The sequence below is a fragment of the Lutra lutra genome, chromosome 14 (assembly GCF_902655055.1).
Source record: "Lutra lutra chromosome 14, mLutLut1.2, whole genome shotgun sequence".
NCBI classification, from domain to species: domain Eukaryota; kingdom Metazoa; phylum Chordata; class Mammalia; order Carnivora; family Mustelidae; genus Lutra; species Lutra lutra.
In genome coordinates this window covers 6,968,203-6,982,334 of record NC_062291.1, presented here as the reverse complement: position 1 = coordinate 6,982,334, position 14,132 = coordinate 6,968,203, and the positions used below count along the sequence as shown (strand labels likewise).

Here is a 14,132-nt window from a genome sequence, read left to right as displayed (position 1 = left end):
GTTAGCTGCTAAATTATAGAAATAAAATAACTGTAAGTATAGTTGCAATTCGAAGAAAATAAGAGTTAATGTGGCAAGCACAGTAACAATCTACATATAAGGAATGATACAGCGTGTGCTTGCGTAACAAATGTGCGTTAGTATAAAACATGCCACATTTTTTCACTTCGAATATCTTTTTATAAAAATTTACATTTAATGATTTACTTTAAAATTATATTTTCATTTTATCTTTAAAAAATTTTACTGTCTCAAAAATTTTTTTGATTATAGATGGCAAGATCTTTCAGGAGAAAGTACAGTCCATCATGTACCTGAGACATTCTAGCAGTGGAGGAAAGTCTGTTCCTAGCCCTGAATTTATGGTAATAAGCCCATCCGGTTTTACTGCTTCACTGCCTGAAGGTAAGTATAATGATAATGAAAGTGTAACCCTTCCTGATACAGTTCTGAATATTAGCAGATAAATAAATTGTGCATCTTTTCACAGTATGATATATGTGATATTCAAATCAAATAAATGGAAAGTTAAAACAAAATTGTAGAATATATTTAAGGAATGCATTTCATTACTTTCTGGGATCAGGAGCTCACACTCAGTATAACAAGAGATACACCACAGAATTAGGAAACAGAAGAGGTGCATGTTGTCTTGCTCCGGAATTCTCTGTCCCCTTTTACTACAGTCATTAAGGTTTTAATTTATTTTCCCATTTTCTTCAAACGTTTTGCTTGGCTTACTCTCTCCTTTCAAACCTAAACATTATTCTAGACAATGACCAGCCAGTACTCCAGCCTCTCGTTCTTGGACTGTCAGGACCTTTCCTTCTACTTTATCTACCAGTATGCGTGGGTTTCATCATCATCAAGAATACTTCCCCACTCTGAAACTTCAGTATCCCACTCTCTGATAACAACCTCCTGTCTTTCTAGTTACTTCATCACCATCCAATGTTCCTTACTGCCTGTTTTCCCCATCCAGCCTAGATCCCATTAACCAGTCATTTTCCTGACACTGCCTTCAGCTTTGTTTTCCTCCTGGCATTTTGGCATTCTTGACCTTAAAAGCCCCAACCTTGCCTCCATCTAACTATTCTTGTACTGCCAAAAGCTGCTGGAGAGAATTCGTGTCTTTACGAGGGGTCTCCACCTGTAGCTAGCCTTTTAATGCTGCCCTGTTGTTCTTCAGTATGTTCAAAATCAATTCCCTCTTCTATTTCCATAGCAAGTATATTCAGGTCTTTTAAGTGTACAGTACTCTTCTGTCTTCCTAACTTAACAGACTACCCATCTCTACTTTTTATAGAGAAAAAAATAGGTACACGTCTCCTAGTTGCGAACTGGCTGTGTATCTTTTCCTTTCCTGACAGCTGTTCTCTGTGAGAGAGAACATGGATGTGTTTTAATTAGTTTTATTTGGAATTTCATAGGAAATGGCTATTCTTTTTTTTTTTTTTTTAACATTTTATTTATTTGTCAGAGAGAGATTGAGCACTAGCAGGGGAACAGCAGGCAGAGCAGGCAGAGGGAGAAGCAGGCTCCCCACTGAGCAGGGAGCCCCATGCAGGGCTCGATCCCAGGACCCCAGGATCATGACCTAAGCCAAAGGTAGCTGCTTAACTGACTGAGCCACCAAGGTGTCCCAGAAATTTCTATTCTTAAAATCATTGTGCATCACTCTAAAACATTTTCAAATACAATCATTGCCCCCTTTTTTCCCCAGGTCTTTTGAACAGAATCTTTTGGCAACCTTAGCCCTCCAGCCAAAATGCAGAAATAACTAGGAAAAACTTCTGACCTATGGAGCTATTATTGCCAAAAAGCCTCTGCTCTAAAACAGTTCATCCAGTGCCTGTTTACTTTATATCAGTGTTCTCAAGTTTTCGCAGGCAAAAGAAATCACCTGCGGAGCTTGTTAAAACACAGATCGTTGGGTCCCTCCCTCATACATGCTTATTCAGGAGGTCCAGGGTAGAGCCTGAGAATGTGCATGTGCTGCAGTCGCACGGGTAGTGTTTGCGGGTCCCCCACGCTGCTGGCTCACAAACCACTCGGTGAACAGCCGTCGCTTTATCCCGTGCACTTAGAGTGACAGTGATTTCTCTGGTTTCTCCTTACTTAGAGTATTAAAAGCAAACTGGATAGCTATAATGGGAAGTCAAAAAACTATTGCTTCTCACTAATAGCATCAAGAAGTGACTATAGAAATGGACAAGAGACAGAATAGTCTAGGGCCATTTAGTCTAGTAATTGTAACAAGTATGAGTATTACTACTGTTTATTGAGCACCTATTATAGGCCAGACACTATGCTGGGAGCATCACAAATATAATCACACTGAATCCTTAGAACAGTCTTGCAAAGTAGATATTCTGAACCATCCTTTTACATTTTTAGAAACTAACAATAATAATTAATATAATTGTTATGTATTAGTATATATTTGAGATAAATACATATCCCGTGCTTGTGTTCTCTCAAATAAATAAAATCCTTAAAATAAAAAAGAACTATCACTTGAGTCCAGTTATATCTTGTTGCAAAGCCCGTGCTTTTCCACTATCTCAAACTGTATCCTAGTGATTGCCAGCCTGAAGTAAATTTTCACTTAATTCACTTAATTTGACTACAGTAGAGCCATTAATCCTAATGACCTTGAATCATTCAGTCACCACTGTGTTTTGTTATGGAGACAGGAAAACACATACATTTTTGGAAGATTTTAATAAAAACTAGTTAAAAGAAAAAATAGTTTGAGCACTTAAGAATTGGAAGCACGAGTTACTAGGAACGTTGTCCTATAGAGATTCTTCTAACATAGCTGGATAAATGGGTCGCTGCTGTGGTGTTACTGGTACTGCAGAAAACAAGTGGTCCCACTTGATAGATTTTTGATGAGTATTTTTTTGTCTGTTCTCACCAGGAAATAATTCATGCAGTATTATTCCTCAACGGATGACTGCCAACATGCCACGCTCTAGAAGCCTGCCAGCATTTCCTACCATTTCACCTCGAACACAACCACTAAAACTAAATGGAAGTTTGGGCCGTAGTATTGACAAGTTACAAAATATTGCAGATAATTACGTTGCTTCGCAAGAAGAGAAACTGAATTCACTGGTGAGTTCCGAGACCCTGAAAAAAGGCAGAGAGGATGCGCTTGTCAGTAGCTCTGAGTCTGCAAAAGCCGTGTGTGAAACGGAAGCTGCCCTTTCAGCCCGCGCCTCTGTCAATGGTGTCCCAAAAGGAACACTGGGATTTCCGGGGGTCAAAGTGGATCATAAAGAATTGGCAGCAGAGCCCAGATCAGATGATGACAGTCTTGGGGACGAGTCCTGCCCACGCCGACCCGATTTCCTAAAGGGACTGGCCTCATTCCAACGAAGCCACAGCACTATTGCAAGCCTAGGTCTAGCTTTTCCTTCCCAGAATGGATCCGCAGCCGTTGGACGCTGGCCAAGTCTCGTTGATAGGAACTCCGATGAGTGGGAGAACTTCGCCTTTTCTCTGGGTTATGAGCCAAACTCCAGCCAAACTGCAAGGACTCACAGGTACTCACAGGGTTTCGCAGGCCCCCCTCTTTTTCTTAATATTCTTGAAAGAACCTCTACCCCTCTAGAAATGTCTTCATTATGTCACTTCTCATGTGCAACAGACATATTGATAACAAACAGAAAGATACCTTTCTCTTTATTTGAATACTAGATAATATTGAATTCCGTGTTTTACCAAAGGCCAGACCATAAATAGTAGTTACTAAAGAAAAAAATGCCATGTGGTCTATTTAATTCTTAGAGTTATTAGAGAAAAACTCTTTGGGGAAACTATAAGATTTATAGTAGCAAGTAGCAACCTCCTGCGAGAGCTTCTGTGGTGGTGGGAATGTTTTACCTGTGCCACGGAATACAGCAGACACTGGCCACATGTGCCTGTTGAGCACGTGAAAGGTGGCCGGTGCCCACCACCCTACTGCACGTTGTAGCTGTGGAAGAGAATGGTGTTTAATAGACTGTGTACCTAAGCTGTATCTCTGATAAAGTGAAAAAAAGTCATGGCACATTTGTTAGCCAGAGTTGAACATTTTATAATTTTATGAGCTTTTGTTTCACATGTTAAAATTATTATTACTCCTCATCGTTCTTAAGATCATCATTATGAACTTGTCTTCCTGATCCCCTGTTAGTAAGACTTCTGGGGTCTCTGTTTTAGTGTAATGGAAGACTGTTTGGTACCGATATGCTGTGGATTATACGAGCTTTTAAGTGGGGTTCTTCTCATCCTGCCCGATGTTATGCTTCAAGATGTGATGGACAAGCTCATTCAGGCAGATGCGCTTCTAGTCCTCGTTAACCACCCATCGCCCGCTATACAACAAGGAGTTATTAAAGTAAGGACAAACTCTAGATGTGTTGTTTTAATTCAGAAAAAATAAACATATGTATAGCTTAAAATTTGAATATATGTGTTAAAGTAGACCTAAAGCTTTATTTTATTCTAAACGAATAATGAACCAATATGTGGGTGACCCTTGAACAATATGGGTTTGAACTGTGTGGGCCTACTTATAGGCAGGCTTTTTAATATAAATATAATAGAGTACTATAAGTATATTTTCTCCTCCTTATGATTTTCCTAATAACACTTTCTTTTCTCAAGCTTACTTTATTGTGAGAATGCACTATAGGATATGTGGAACACACAAGTTACGTGTTCATCGATTGTTTATGTTCTCAGTAAGGCTCCCAGTCAACAAGATGCTAAGTAGTAGTAGCTAAGTACTGGGGGAGTCAGAAGTTATATGCAGATTTTCAGCTGTGAGGGGGCTCATTCATGGGTCAACTGTAGTTTGTTACTTCTTGGTCATATTTTTATATGTGTTATCATGTAATTTTAAGCTCTTCTCCATATACCGATTCATACCCATATGCTTTTTAAGTCTACCCAAGTACGAGGAATTCATAGTTATTCTTTCCTGCAGTGTAGTATCAAATTGTAGACATTCACGTCAGGCTTTGTTCACATGTCACCTTTTCAGGGACCTGATGACCTTTCAGAATAGCTTCCCTCTGCTGTGCGACTGATTTATTCTGGCACCCAGCCATGTCCTGTCATTATCTTTTTGTTCTGTCTGTGTGCCTGTTCTTTAACTCTCCCACACTGAGGTATCAGCTGTATGAGGTGGGCATCTTGTGTCTAGTGTACACTAGGTACTGACCATAGTGTTGAATGAATAAATGTTTGATATGAATGAATGGTTTCCGTTAGAAAACAACCCCGTATTTAATAAACAATGAATTCTGGTACACTAAAAAGAAATTTAAAAAAATTAAAAATAATTTTTAAAAAACCCAATATTGAAATGGTCTTTTAGAGATTGTCCTTTTCTTTCGTTTGTCTGAAATAGGCTATTTTTTTAAAGATTTTATTTATTTATTTGACAGAGAGAGAGAGATCACAAGTAGGCAGAGAGAGAGGGGGAAGCAGGCTCCTTGCTGAGCAAAGAGCCCAATGTGGGACTCAATCCCAGGACCTTGATATCATGACCTGAGCCGAAGGCAGAGGCCCAACCCACTCAACCACCCACGTGCCCCTGAAGTAGGCTGTTTTTTTAAGCACTTGCTGTTCAACCCAGTATTTATTGAGTTTCTGTCCCTGTGCAAAACACTGGGCTAGTTGCTATGTGGGATATGAAGTAGAGTGATTTCCACATTCCAAAAGTTTATAGTGTAGTGAGGGAGAAAGACATCTACCCAACTAAGTGAAATGTAAAGACTTCTTGTGACGGGTGCTTTAATGGCAGTATTAATAAAGAAAAGTGGGAGCATAGGAAAAGCAATTAATTCTGACAGAGGAACCAGGGAAAGAGTCATGGAAAAGGTGCGTTTGGTATCATGCTGTAAACTTAGAAAGCTTTGTAAGTAGGTCAGTCAATGGATGTGTGTTTGGGGAAGAATCATCTCGCAGCACTGGGAGGGAGTGATTGCAGGGGAGGAGCGGTGGGAGTGTCCTGTTTAGCTGCCCAGCACAGTAGTCTGGGGGAGAAACCATGAGTTCCTGATCTGGTATATGGGAAGTCGAAGGACACGTTGATTTGAGAGAGTTTCACTGGAATGAAGGCGAGAGACCATAATTACATGTGGGCAATCAGGGCTGGAAAAGCCAAAAGTGAGATTAACTGTGAAACCTAGGAAGGTGGCACTACTGTGTGCTCTGAGATTGGAGCCATGAAAGATTGAGTTTGGAAGGAAAATAATTAATTGGGTTTTACACATGTTGCATTTAAGGTGTAAGGGTAGAAATTTAGGCCTGTGCTCAGGATAAATTCTGTCAAGAAGTCCAGAAATAGAAGTCTAGGAGACACACGCACGCACATGTGCGTGCACACACATTTACAGAGAGGGGATGATACAGTGTTGACTCATTTCTTTTTCCTTCAGAATAAAGCACAAATATACTTACACTTGGGTGAGTTGCCAGTGAGCCACCAGTCTACTAGGGGTGCATGCTCAACTAAAAAAGTTAGTCTCCCCATAACCAAAGCATTAAGATCTCCAAGATGAAGTCATCATTAGCATTCCACCGTAGTCCAAAACACAGATTATTTTGTTTTGCTATGGAGATTGCATTTTTTTGAGCTTTTTATGTTCTGTGCATAAGAAATTAAATAGTAACTTGCAAGCATTTGCCTGATTTCTATACATCATAGAAAATGTTAATGCACTATGTAAATTGTCTTGATTTTTTTCTTAGCTATTAGAAGCATATTTTAATAGAGCATCTAAGGAACAAAAAGACAAATTCCTAAAGAACCGTGGCTTTTCCTTGCTCGCCAACCAGTTATATCTTCACCGGGGAACACAGGAATTGTTAGAATGCTTCGTTGAAATGTTCTTTGGTCGACGTATTGGCCTTGATGAAGAGTAAGTGGGTTCTTTCCTCCACCATAATTGGAGATCTTTTGTCTTAAAAAGAAAATTTATTAAGCTGACTCTTAATAAAATTATTTGGCCATTTTTGGAAAAAAAACCCTCTAAAAGTCATTTTTCAGGTGAATCAATTTCTTATTTTCCACATGATTTTGTTTCTAACTTCTTCCTTTGTGTTTCATTCATTAGTGAGAAACTAGGCACAAAACTTCATCAAAGGGAGGAAGGTGATCAGTTAAGATTCGGCACACAGAGTTAACGTGAGGAGGGTAGCTGAAAAGAAGGTGGCTCCTGTTTGCTCTGCAGCAGATCACATGAGCGATCCCTAGAGAAGCTCCCCACTCCCCTCAGCCTCTAGGTTTTCTGGGAGGAGAGTATGTCTCCTCACCTGGAATTCCTGGTTTGGCCAAAAAGTGAAACTATTACCACTCTCTCTGTTAGCGTAGTGAGGTATGTGTATATCGTCATCATTATTCTTTTTTTAAGATTTTACTTATTTATATGAGAAAGCAAGAGAGAGAACATGAGCAGGGAGGAGAGGAAGAAACAGGCACCCCACTGAGCAGGGAGCCTGCCACAGGACTCAATCCCAGGACCCCGGGATCATGACCTGACCCAAAGGCAGATGCTGAACCAGCTGAGCACCCCAGGCATCCCTCTCATCATCATCATTATTAAGCATCTTCTACTTTTTAAGCAAACCAATTCAGACTTTGAGGAATTTACATATTAAGCGCAGTAGTGACAATAGCACTTCCGTTTGCATGTAGCTGTTAGCCCTTTCAAAGCAATTCTACACTATCTCCTTTGATTCTAACAACAGCCTTGAGAAGAAAGTAGGGCAGGCGTCTCCACACGTACTTGACAGATAAGGAAAATAAGGTACAAAAACGCTTAAATAATTTCCTTCTCTCACAGAGACAAAGAGTATTGGGACAAGAACTCAAGATTCATTCCTTTCATTAGACCTCTTTTGACTAGGTCACTGTCTCTCAAATACTATTATTGTTATATGTTACGTAATAGTAACAGCATATAATCATATAACTTATATGTGTTGTGTGTTATTATATGTTAATGACTATACTATTAATTATAATTTATGCATTTTATTAATAATAACTTCATAACATCTTCCTGTGCACCTCTTATATAGACCTCTGAAGTAGGAGTCCTTTGGACACCTAAGGAGCCTGTGGGCAAATTAAAGCGAGTCAATTAAAATTATGAAATTGTATACATGTTTCATTTGGATGTTTGCATATTTACCTTGGGGCAGACTTCTAACAATACTTTTATTTTATTGGGGGTGGGGTCTCTGATCTTAAAGGTTGAGATTCCTTGCCCCCCAGATTAATTTTTGTAACTTCAAAATCTAGTTAGCAAAACTAGATTTATATTGCCATCATCATTTCATATTTGGTGGTTGTTTCTAACATGCTCTTAACTGTGTATTTTTCATTACAGGTTTGACCTGGAAGATGTGAAAAACATGGACATTTTTCAGAAGTGGTCTGTCATTCCTATTCTGGGACTAATAGAGACATCTTTATATGACAACATGCTTTTGCATAGTGCTCTCTTACTCCTTCTCCAAATATTAAATTCTTGTTCCAAGGTAGCAGATATGTTGCTGGATAATGGTCTACTGTATGTGTTATGTAATACAGTAGCAGCCCTGAATGGATTAGAAAAAAAGTAAGTTTTAAATCATTATTTAAAGTGGGACCATCTGATAAATACTTTAGAAAGAGAAAACTTTAGTAATAGATTACATTAGAGCATCTGATTTTCCAAAACACTTTCAAAGAATATCTTTCCTACCAACTGATTGGATTAAAATAATTAAGTTGAATTGAATTTGGAGGGGAAAACATATTCCATCATTTTCAACAAGCTTACTTAAAAAGAAGATGTTTATATGACCTACTTTTAAGTATTTAGAACCTGAAGACAAGTTGAATAAATTCAACTGTCCTCATATACATTTACCAAGCTTCCATTGTGACCTTATAAAAATTATTATCCCCACTAGTAATAGGAAATTGAGGACTGGAGAAAGAAAGTGACTTGTTGAAGATCACCCAGTTAGTAGATAGCACAGGGCTTGAAACTGAACCCGTCTCATTTTAAACACACCTATGCTTTCAACTTAAAATACTCTTCTGCTTTCTACTACTGTAAATGAATTTCCTGTTTCCAGAAGTATATTGGCAAATGGCTCTCTACCAAATTCATTAGCAGCTTTACAAAATGTGTGAAATTATATTTTTACTTGAATTTTGTGCCTTTGGTGTCTGCATTTATGACATACAGCATAACATTTTATTAGCATAATGTTAAAATATAAATCTCAAGTAGCACCATCTTACTGCACATTAAGGCATTAAATTTTATCTGTATTTTTAAGAGCAGGCAGAATACATAGTTTTGGCAATTCTCTAGGCCAGGGAGGGTCTGTGAGCAAGAAAGATTCCTTGTACTGATTGCAGTTCAGTTGTTACTGGGTACCTGTTAAATTCAGGATTTGTGTACTAGGCATGTGAGAAAGACAAAGAAATTCCAAGTATTTTATTTCCTCAAAACAATCTTGGTTATAATAGAATATACCTAATTGGGAGCGTTGCCTACAGACTTCTTCTAAAAGTAGTTTGTTGGGACGCCTGGGTGGCTCAGTTGGTTAAGCAGCTGCCTTCGGATCAGATCATGATCCCAGCGTCCTGGGATCGAGTCCCACATCGGGCTCCTTGCTCATCAGGGAGCCTGCTTCTCCCTCTGCCTCTGCCTGCCATTCTGTCTGCCTGTGCTTGCTCTCTCTCCCTCTCTCTCTCTGACAAATAAATAAATAAAATCTTAAAAAAAAATAAAATAAAAGTAGTTTGTTGTTGGTTTTTGTTTTGGTTTGTTTTGTTTTTAATAAATTGTACTTACTGAATGTGCGTACATGCTAATTGGCCCCAACCAGTTACCATTTCTAACTCTTGCTTGATTTGGAAAAAAAAAATAAATGGAGAGAAGTATTCAGGCTTAATATCATACACTGAGGTAGATTATCAAGGTTCAAAATTGGGGGGATAGAAGTAACTCATATTTAATAGGTATTTATAAGTGATTAATATGTGTTCAAGTCTATTATCTTTTTTAGTCCTTAAAATAACTGTAACTTGGTGTGAGATTCAGAGAGGCTAGATAATGTATTCAAATTCACCTTCTCTGAGGAGCCTTCTAGAACATTCCTGTCCAGAGCCGCTAAATCTTCACCTTCTGTGCGATCTAGGAACCTATATGTTCCCATGGAATCTTGTGTTAATCTCTGTTGTTACCCTTACCAGAATTTACTGTTTATAGTTATCTCTTTACTCATCTGGTCTTCTGCAAAACAGTCAACTTTTTGACAGGAGTCAAAGCATGTTTTTTATTTCTGTTTCTAGCATACAGTTCAAATGACCTGCCATAAAGTAAGCCTGAGTAAACAGTGAATGCATGAGTGAATGCTGTAAGAACAGGGATTTAAAGGAGTTCTCTTTGGCTTACATTGTTTGTTCCTTTTCTTTAGCGTCCCTTTGAATGAGTACAGATTGCTTGCCTGTGACATACAGCAACTCCTCATAGCGGTTACAATTCACGCGTGCAGTTCCTCGGGCTCGCAGTATTTTCGAGTTATCGAAGACCTCATTGTACTGCTTGGGTATCTTCAAAATAGCAAAAACAAGAGGACACAAAGTAAGATTTAGTTTTTATGGATTTGGGAGGAAATTATATGGTAGCCAAAAATGTTACTTGAACCTAATCTCTTTCTTGCGGAAACTGTTGTACTAAAAGTTCATCCATAATTTTCTGATAATACCTATCAGCTTTAAAAGGATTTTTTAAGTGGCAAATGTAAAGAAGCAATGCCTTGGTATAATTAGTAGCTGGCAACACATCATTAAGAGAAGCCTCTGATTTTTCTTACCAAGTAGAATTAAAAGGCTTATGTTGAATAAAAATGCCCATTAGTTTTCTTTAATGGCAAATACTATATAAGTGAAACAGGAAAGTGTGGGAATTTCTGGTAAATTTTGCCTTATATGTTAAAAAACCTATTCTTTAAAATAATGATATAAAATGAAATAATTTTGCGAGCTGATGCTTTCCCATTGAATTTTTTATAATGACCATTTAGAAATTTGCTTTAAAATTTCCTTTAAAGGCCATTTTAAAATGTTTACTACTATCAAGAACCCACGTTGATCAAAATTTTAAAATTTACCTCTAATAAAGTATATACTGACAGTTTAGAAGTCACATGAAAATATAAAGCAATTCAGTTTTAAAAATTAACATCCACATGGCTTGAAAACATTCTAGTATCTTCTGTTTTTAGATATGGCTCTTGCACTACAGTTTAGAGTTCTCCAAGCTGCTATGGAATTTATAAGGACGACTGCAAATCATGATTCTGAAAACCTCGCAGATACATTCCAGTCCCCCTCTGTTGCCCATCAAGCAGTATTTCCCAAGCGGAAGAGCATTGCTGGTGAGTATTGAAATAATATTTTAATAATTATAAATCGAGGGTGGCTTGACTCTCCTGTATTCTGATGCCACTCACACCTTTAAAATGTTTTTTAGTTTCAGAAGTTAAACTAGAGGGGCACCTGGGTCGCGCACACGGTTAAGCATCCAACTCCTGATTTTGGCTCAGGTCATGATCTCAGGTCGTGAGGTTGAGCCTCTGTAGGGCTCCAAGCTCAACAGGGAGTCTGCTTGCGGTTCTCTCCTCTTCTCTGCCCTCCCCTTCCCCTGTTTTCACTCTCTCTTTTTCTCTCTCTAAAATAAATAAATAAATCTTTAAAAAAAAATGTTGAACTACATAATTTGAGGTAGGTTTCCTCCCTGAAAAAGACATCCTACCAATTCCTTTCTGGGCTCTTCTCACCAGTTATCTCTTGAGCAACTACCATGTGCCAAGCAAAGTGTAGGTGTCGAAGGTGCAGTGATGAAGAAAAGAGACATAGAGTCTGCCCTCATGGAGCTGACAGAAGAGTAGAGGAATGCAGAGGGTCAGAGCAGAGACTGTAACAGGGCAACCTGGTTTCCATCAGGAGTCCCAGAAGTCTCTGAGGAAGTGAGATTTCAGTGTAGATTCAAAGGGTGAGAAGGGATCCAGCAAGGTGGGGTCAGAGAAACAGTGCTACAGGCAGAAAGAATGGCTTATGAAGTCATTCAGCCAGAGTGGAACACTCTGGAGAGAATGAGGAGACCCAAGCAAATAAGGCCGTCCAGGGTGGCAGGGGCCAGTACACAGGTAACCATGTAGGCACTGTGAAGGAGTTGAGATTTTTGTCCTACTGGGAAGTCATGACATAAGCAGATTTTCATTTTCTAAGGACCACTCTGGTGTGTGTGTTGAGAGTGGGTAGAGGAGAGCAGGAAAGATAGCGGGGGGTCCAAGTAGGAGACTGCCGAGCAGTGAAGGCAGGAGAGGATGGTGGCTTGCGTGTGGCTAGAATGCATGAGCATGCCGCCTCGGGGCTTGCTGTGAACTGGTCACCAAGTCGGTGTCAGTATGGTTAGACTTCTTTATTTCTCTTGAAGAATCTGCTGTGACCTTTATGCACACAATCTAGAAAGTTAGCATAAACACCTCCCCACACACACATAGCATCTACACGTGCACCTGTGCAAAGACATGTGCAGTATGTATGTATGTAGAGTGGACATGTATGTGCACACATGAACACACATATGTATCTCCAAACAGAGTAGTTGGTAATTTGTTTAAAGTTTATCACCCTTACTGTCGTAAAGGCTTTTAAATCAAATCTATCTTCTTCTTGTGTTAAACAACTTTATTTTGTTCAGTGCTATGCCAGATTTTAAAACCATGTAAGAAACTCACTTGTAGAGAAAAGTTATTAAATACACATTTTTTGCAGCAGTATGTTTCAGTTATGCTAAATATCAGCACGTAAATAAAACTCCCAAGATACCCCCATAACTTTATTGCCCCTCTACAACCTTTCTCAATATAATATCCGAACACAGTCTCTCCTCTTGACCGGATGTCCCAGTAACTCTCTGGTCTCAGGTAGAATTCTGCCTTTTATCAAGTCTAGCAGTTATGCTTAGCTAACCACATTCTAGAAGATGACTTTCACACCACTTTTCTGTTGCAGAATTCCTTATATAGTCAGGGACTGCTTCGATGAAATTCACCCTCTCTCGATATAGGAAAATAAGCCTTTGCCAGTGTTATAGATCACAGGAGTTCTTTCTTGCTGACATTTCTCGTTCTCATGTCCATTTCTCCTGCGCTTTTATACCTAGATCCCTGGTTTAGTTTTTCAACCAGTTCGTTCCTGGGATGACACAGTGGTGCTCTTGCTGTCCTCTGTTTGGTCTGTGATTTCCCTAATAGTCTGTCATCTCTCTCTTTTGATACCAGCATTTTTATCACCTTGAGCCTCAGAGCCCTGCATAGCTCCAAGTTCATTAATTGTTTTTTTTTGTTTGTTTGAATCCTTTAAAAGTGGATGACAGACCTTTAGTCCTTTCTTTAAACCATTCTCCCTTTTTTTTTCTGCCTCCTCTGGCCTCTTTCCCTGGGCTTATATTTTTCACTGTGTCTAAGTAAATGCCATTGCTGTAAGCCACATGAGACTTACAGAGTCCTACAGAGTTTGAGCTTGAGAAAAGACCTTCAAAGTCTACCAGACCACCAGACCAGCGCCCATGTTTTACAGAAACACAGAGGCCCGGAATTAGAGACTACCGGGACAAGAGCACCTACGCTCCTCCCTTGTCCCCCATATTCCTCCCTCCGTGTCCTTCTCCACATCTGTTCATTCCAGCTCTATCATGTCTTTAGGACACATCTGTCACAGGCCTCTCCCACCAGTTCTTCCTGGTTTCAATACGGCCCTTATTTAAATTCTGTCTCTTTGAATCCAGTTTACAAAATACTATATATATTGCTTTGTAATTCTTTCCACATTGTTTTACACAAGTTTTTGGGAAAGACAGTGTTTTGTTTCTTCATTCTTAGTCAAAGTATATTGGCTGTGTACACTGTAGATACAAAAGATAAAAATACTGGAGTGCCTTTGCTTCTGAGCAGTGTGTCATAAAAGCTCATTAAGGTCTGTTTGCTCATAATGCTGAAGTTACTAAGAAGGATTTATATTTCCATCATTCCCATTATTTAGATATAATGAGCTGTTC

General features: G+C 39.0%; 1 protein-coding gene across 6 annotated transcripts in view; it reads left to right on the top strand.

Annotated features, from left to right (window-relative positions):
- The window catches only part of LYST (lysosomal trafficking regulator), a 188,617-nt gene that overhangs the window by 103,656 nt on the left and 70,829 nt on the right, over positions 1-14,132 (top strand). For all 6 annotated transcript variants that reach the window (XM_047703371.1, XM_047703368.1, XM_047703372.1 and 3 more), the window contains 7 exons: positions 274-405; positions 2,924-3,551; positions 4,210-4,387; positions 6,751-6,920; positions 8,394-8,624; positions 10,483-10,649; positions 11,293-11,445. In XM_047703371.1, the coding sequence (XP_047559327.1) occupies positions 274-405; positions 2,924-3,551; positions 4,210-4,387; positions 6,751-6,920; positions 8,394-8,624; positions 10,483-10,649; positions 11,293-11,445 (1,659 nt within the window). The remainder of the gene's footprint in view (positions 1-273; positions 406-2,923; positions 3,552-4,209; positions 4,388-6,750; positions 6,921-8,393; positions 8,625-10,482; positions 10,650-11,292; positions 11,446-14,132) is intronic.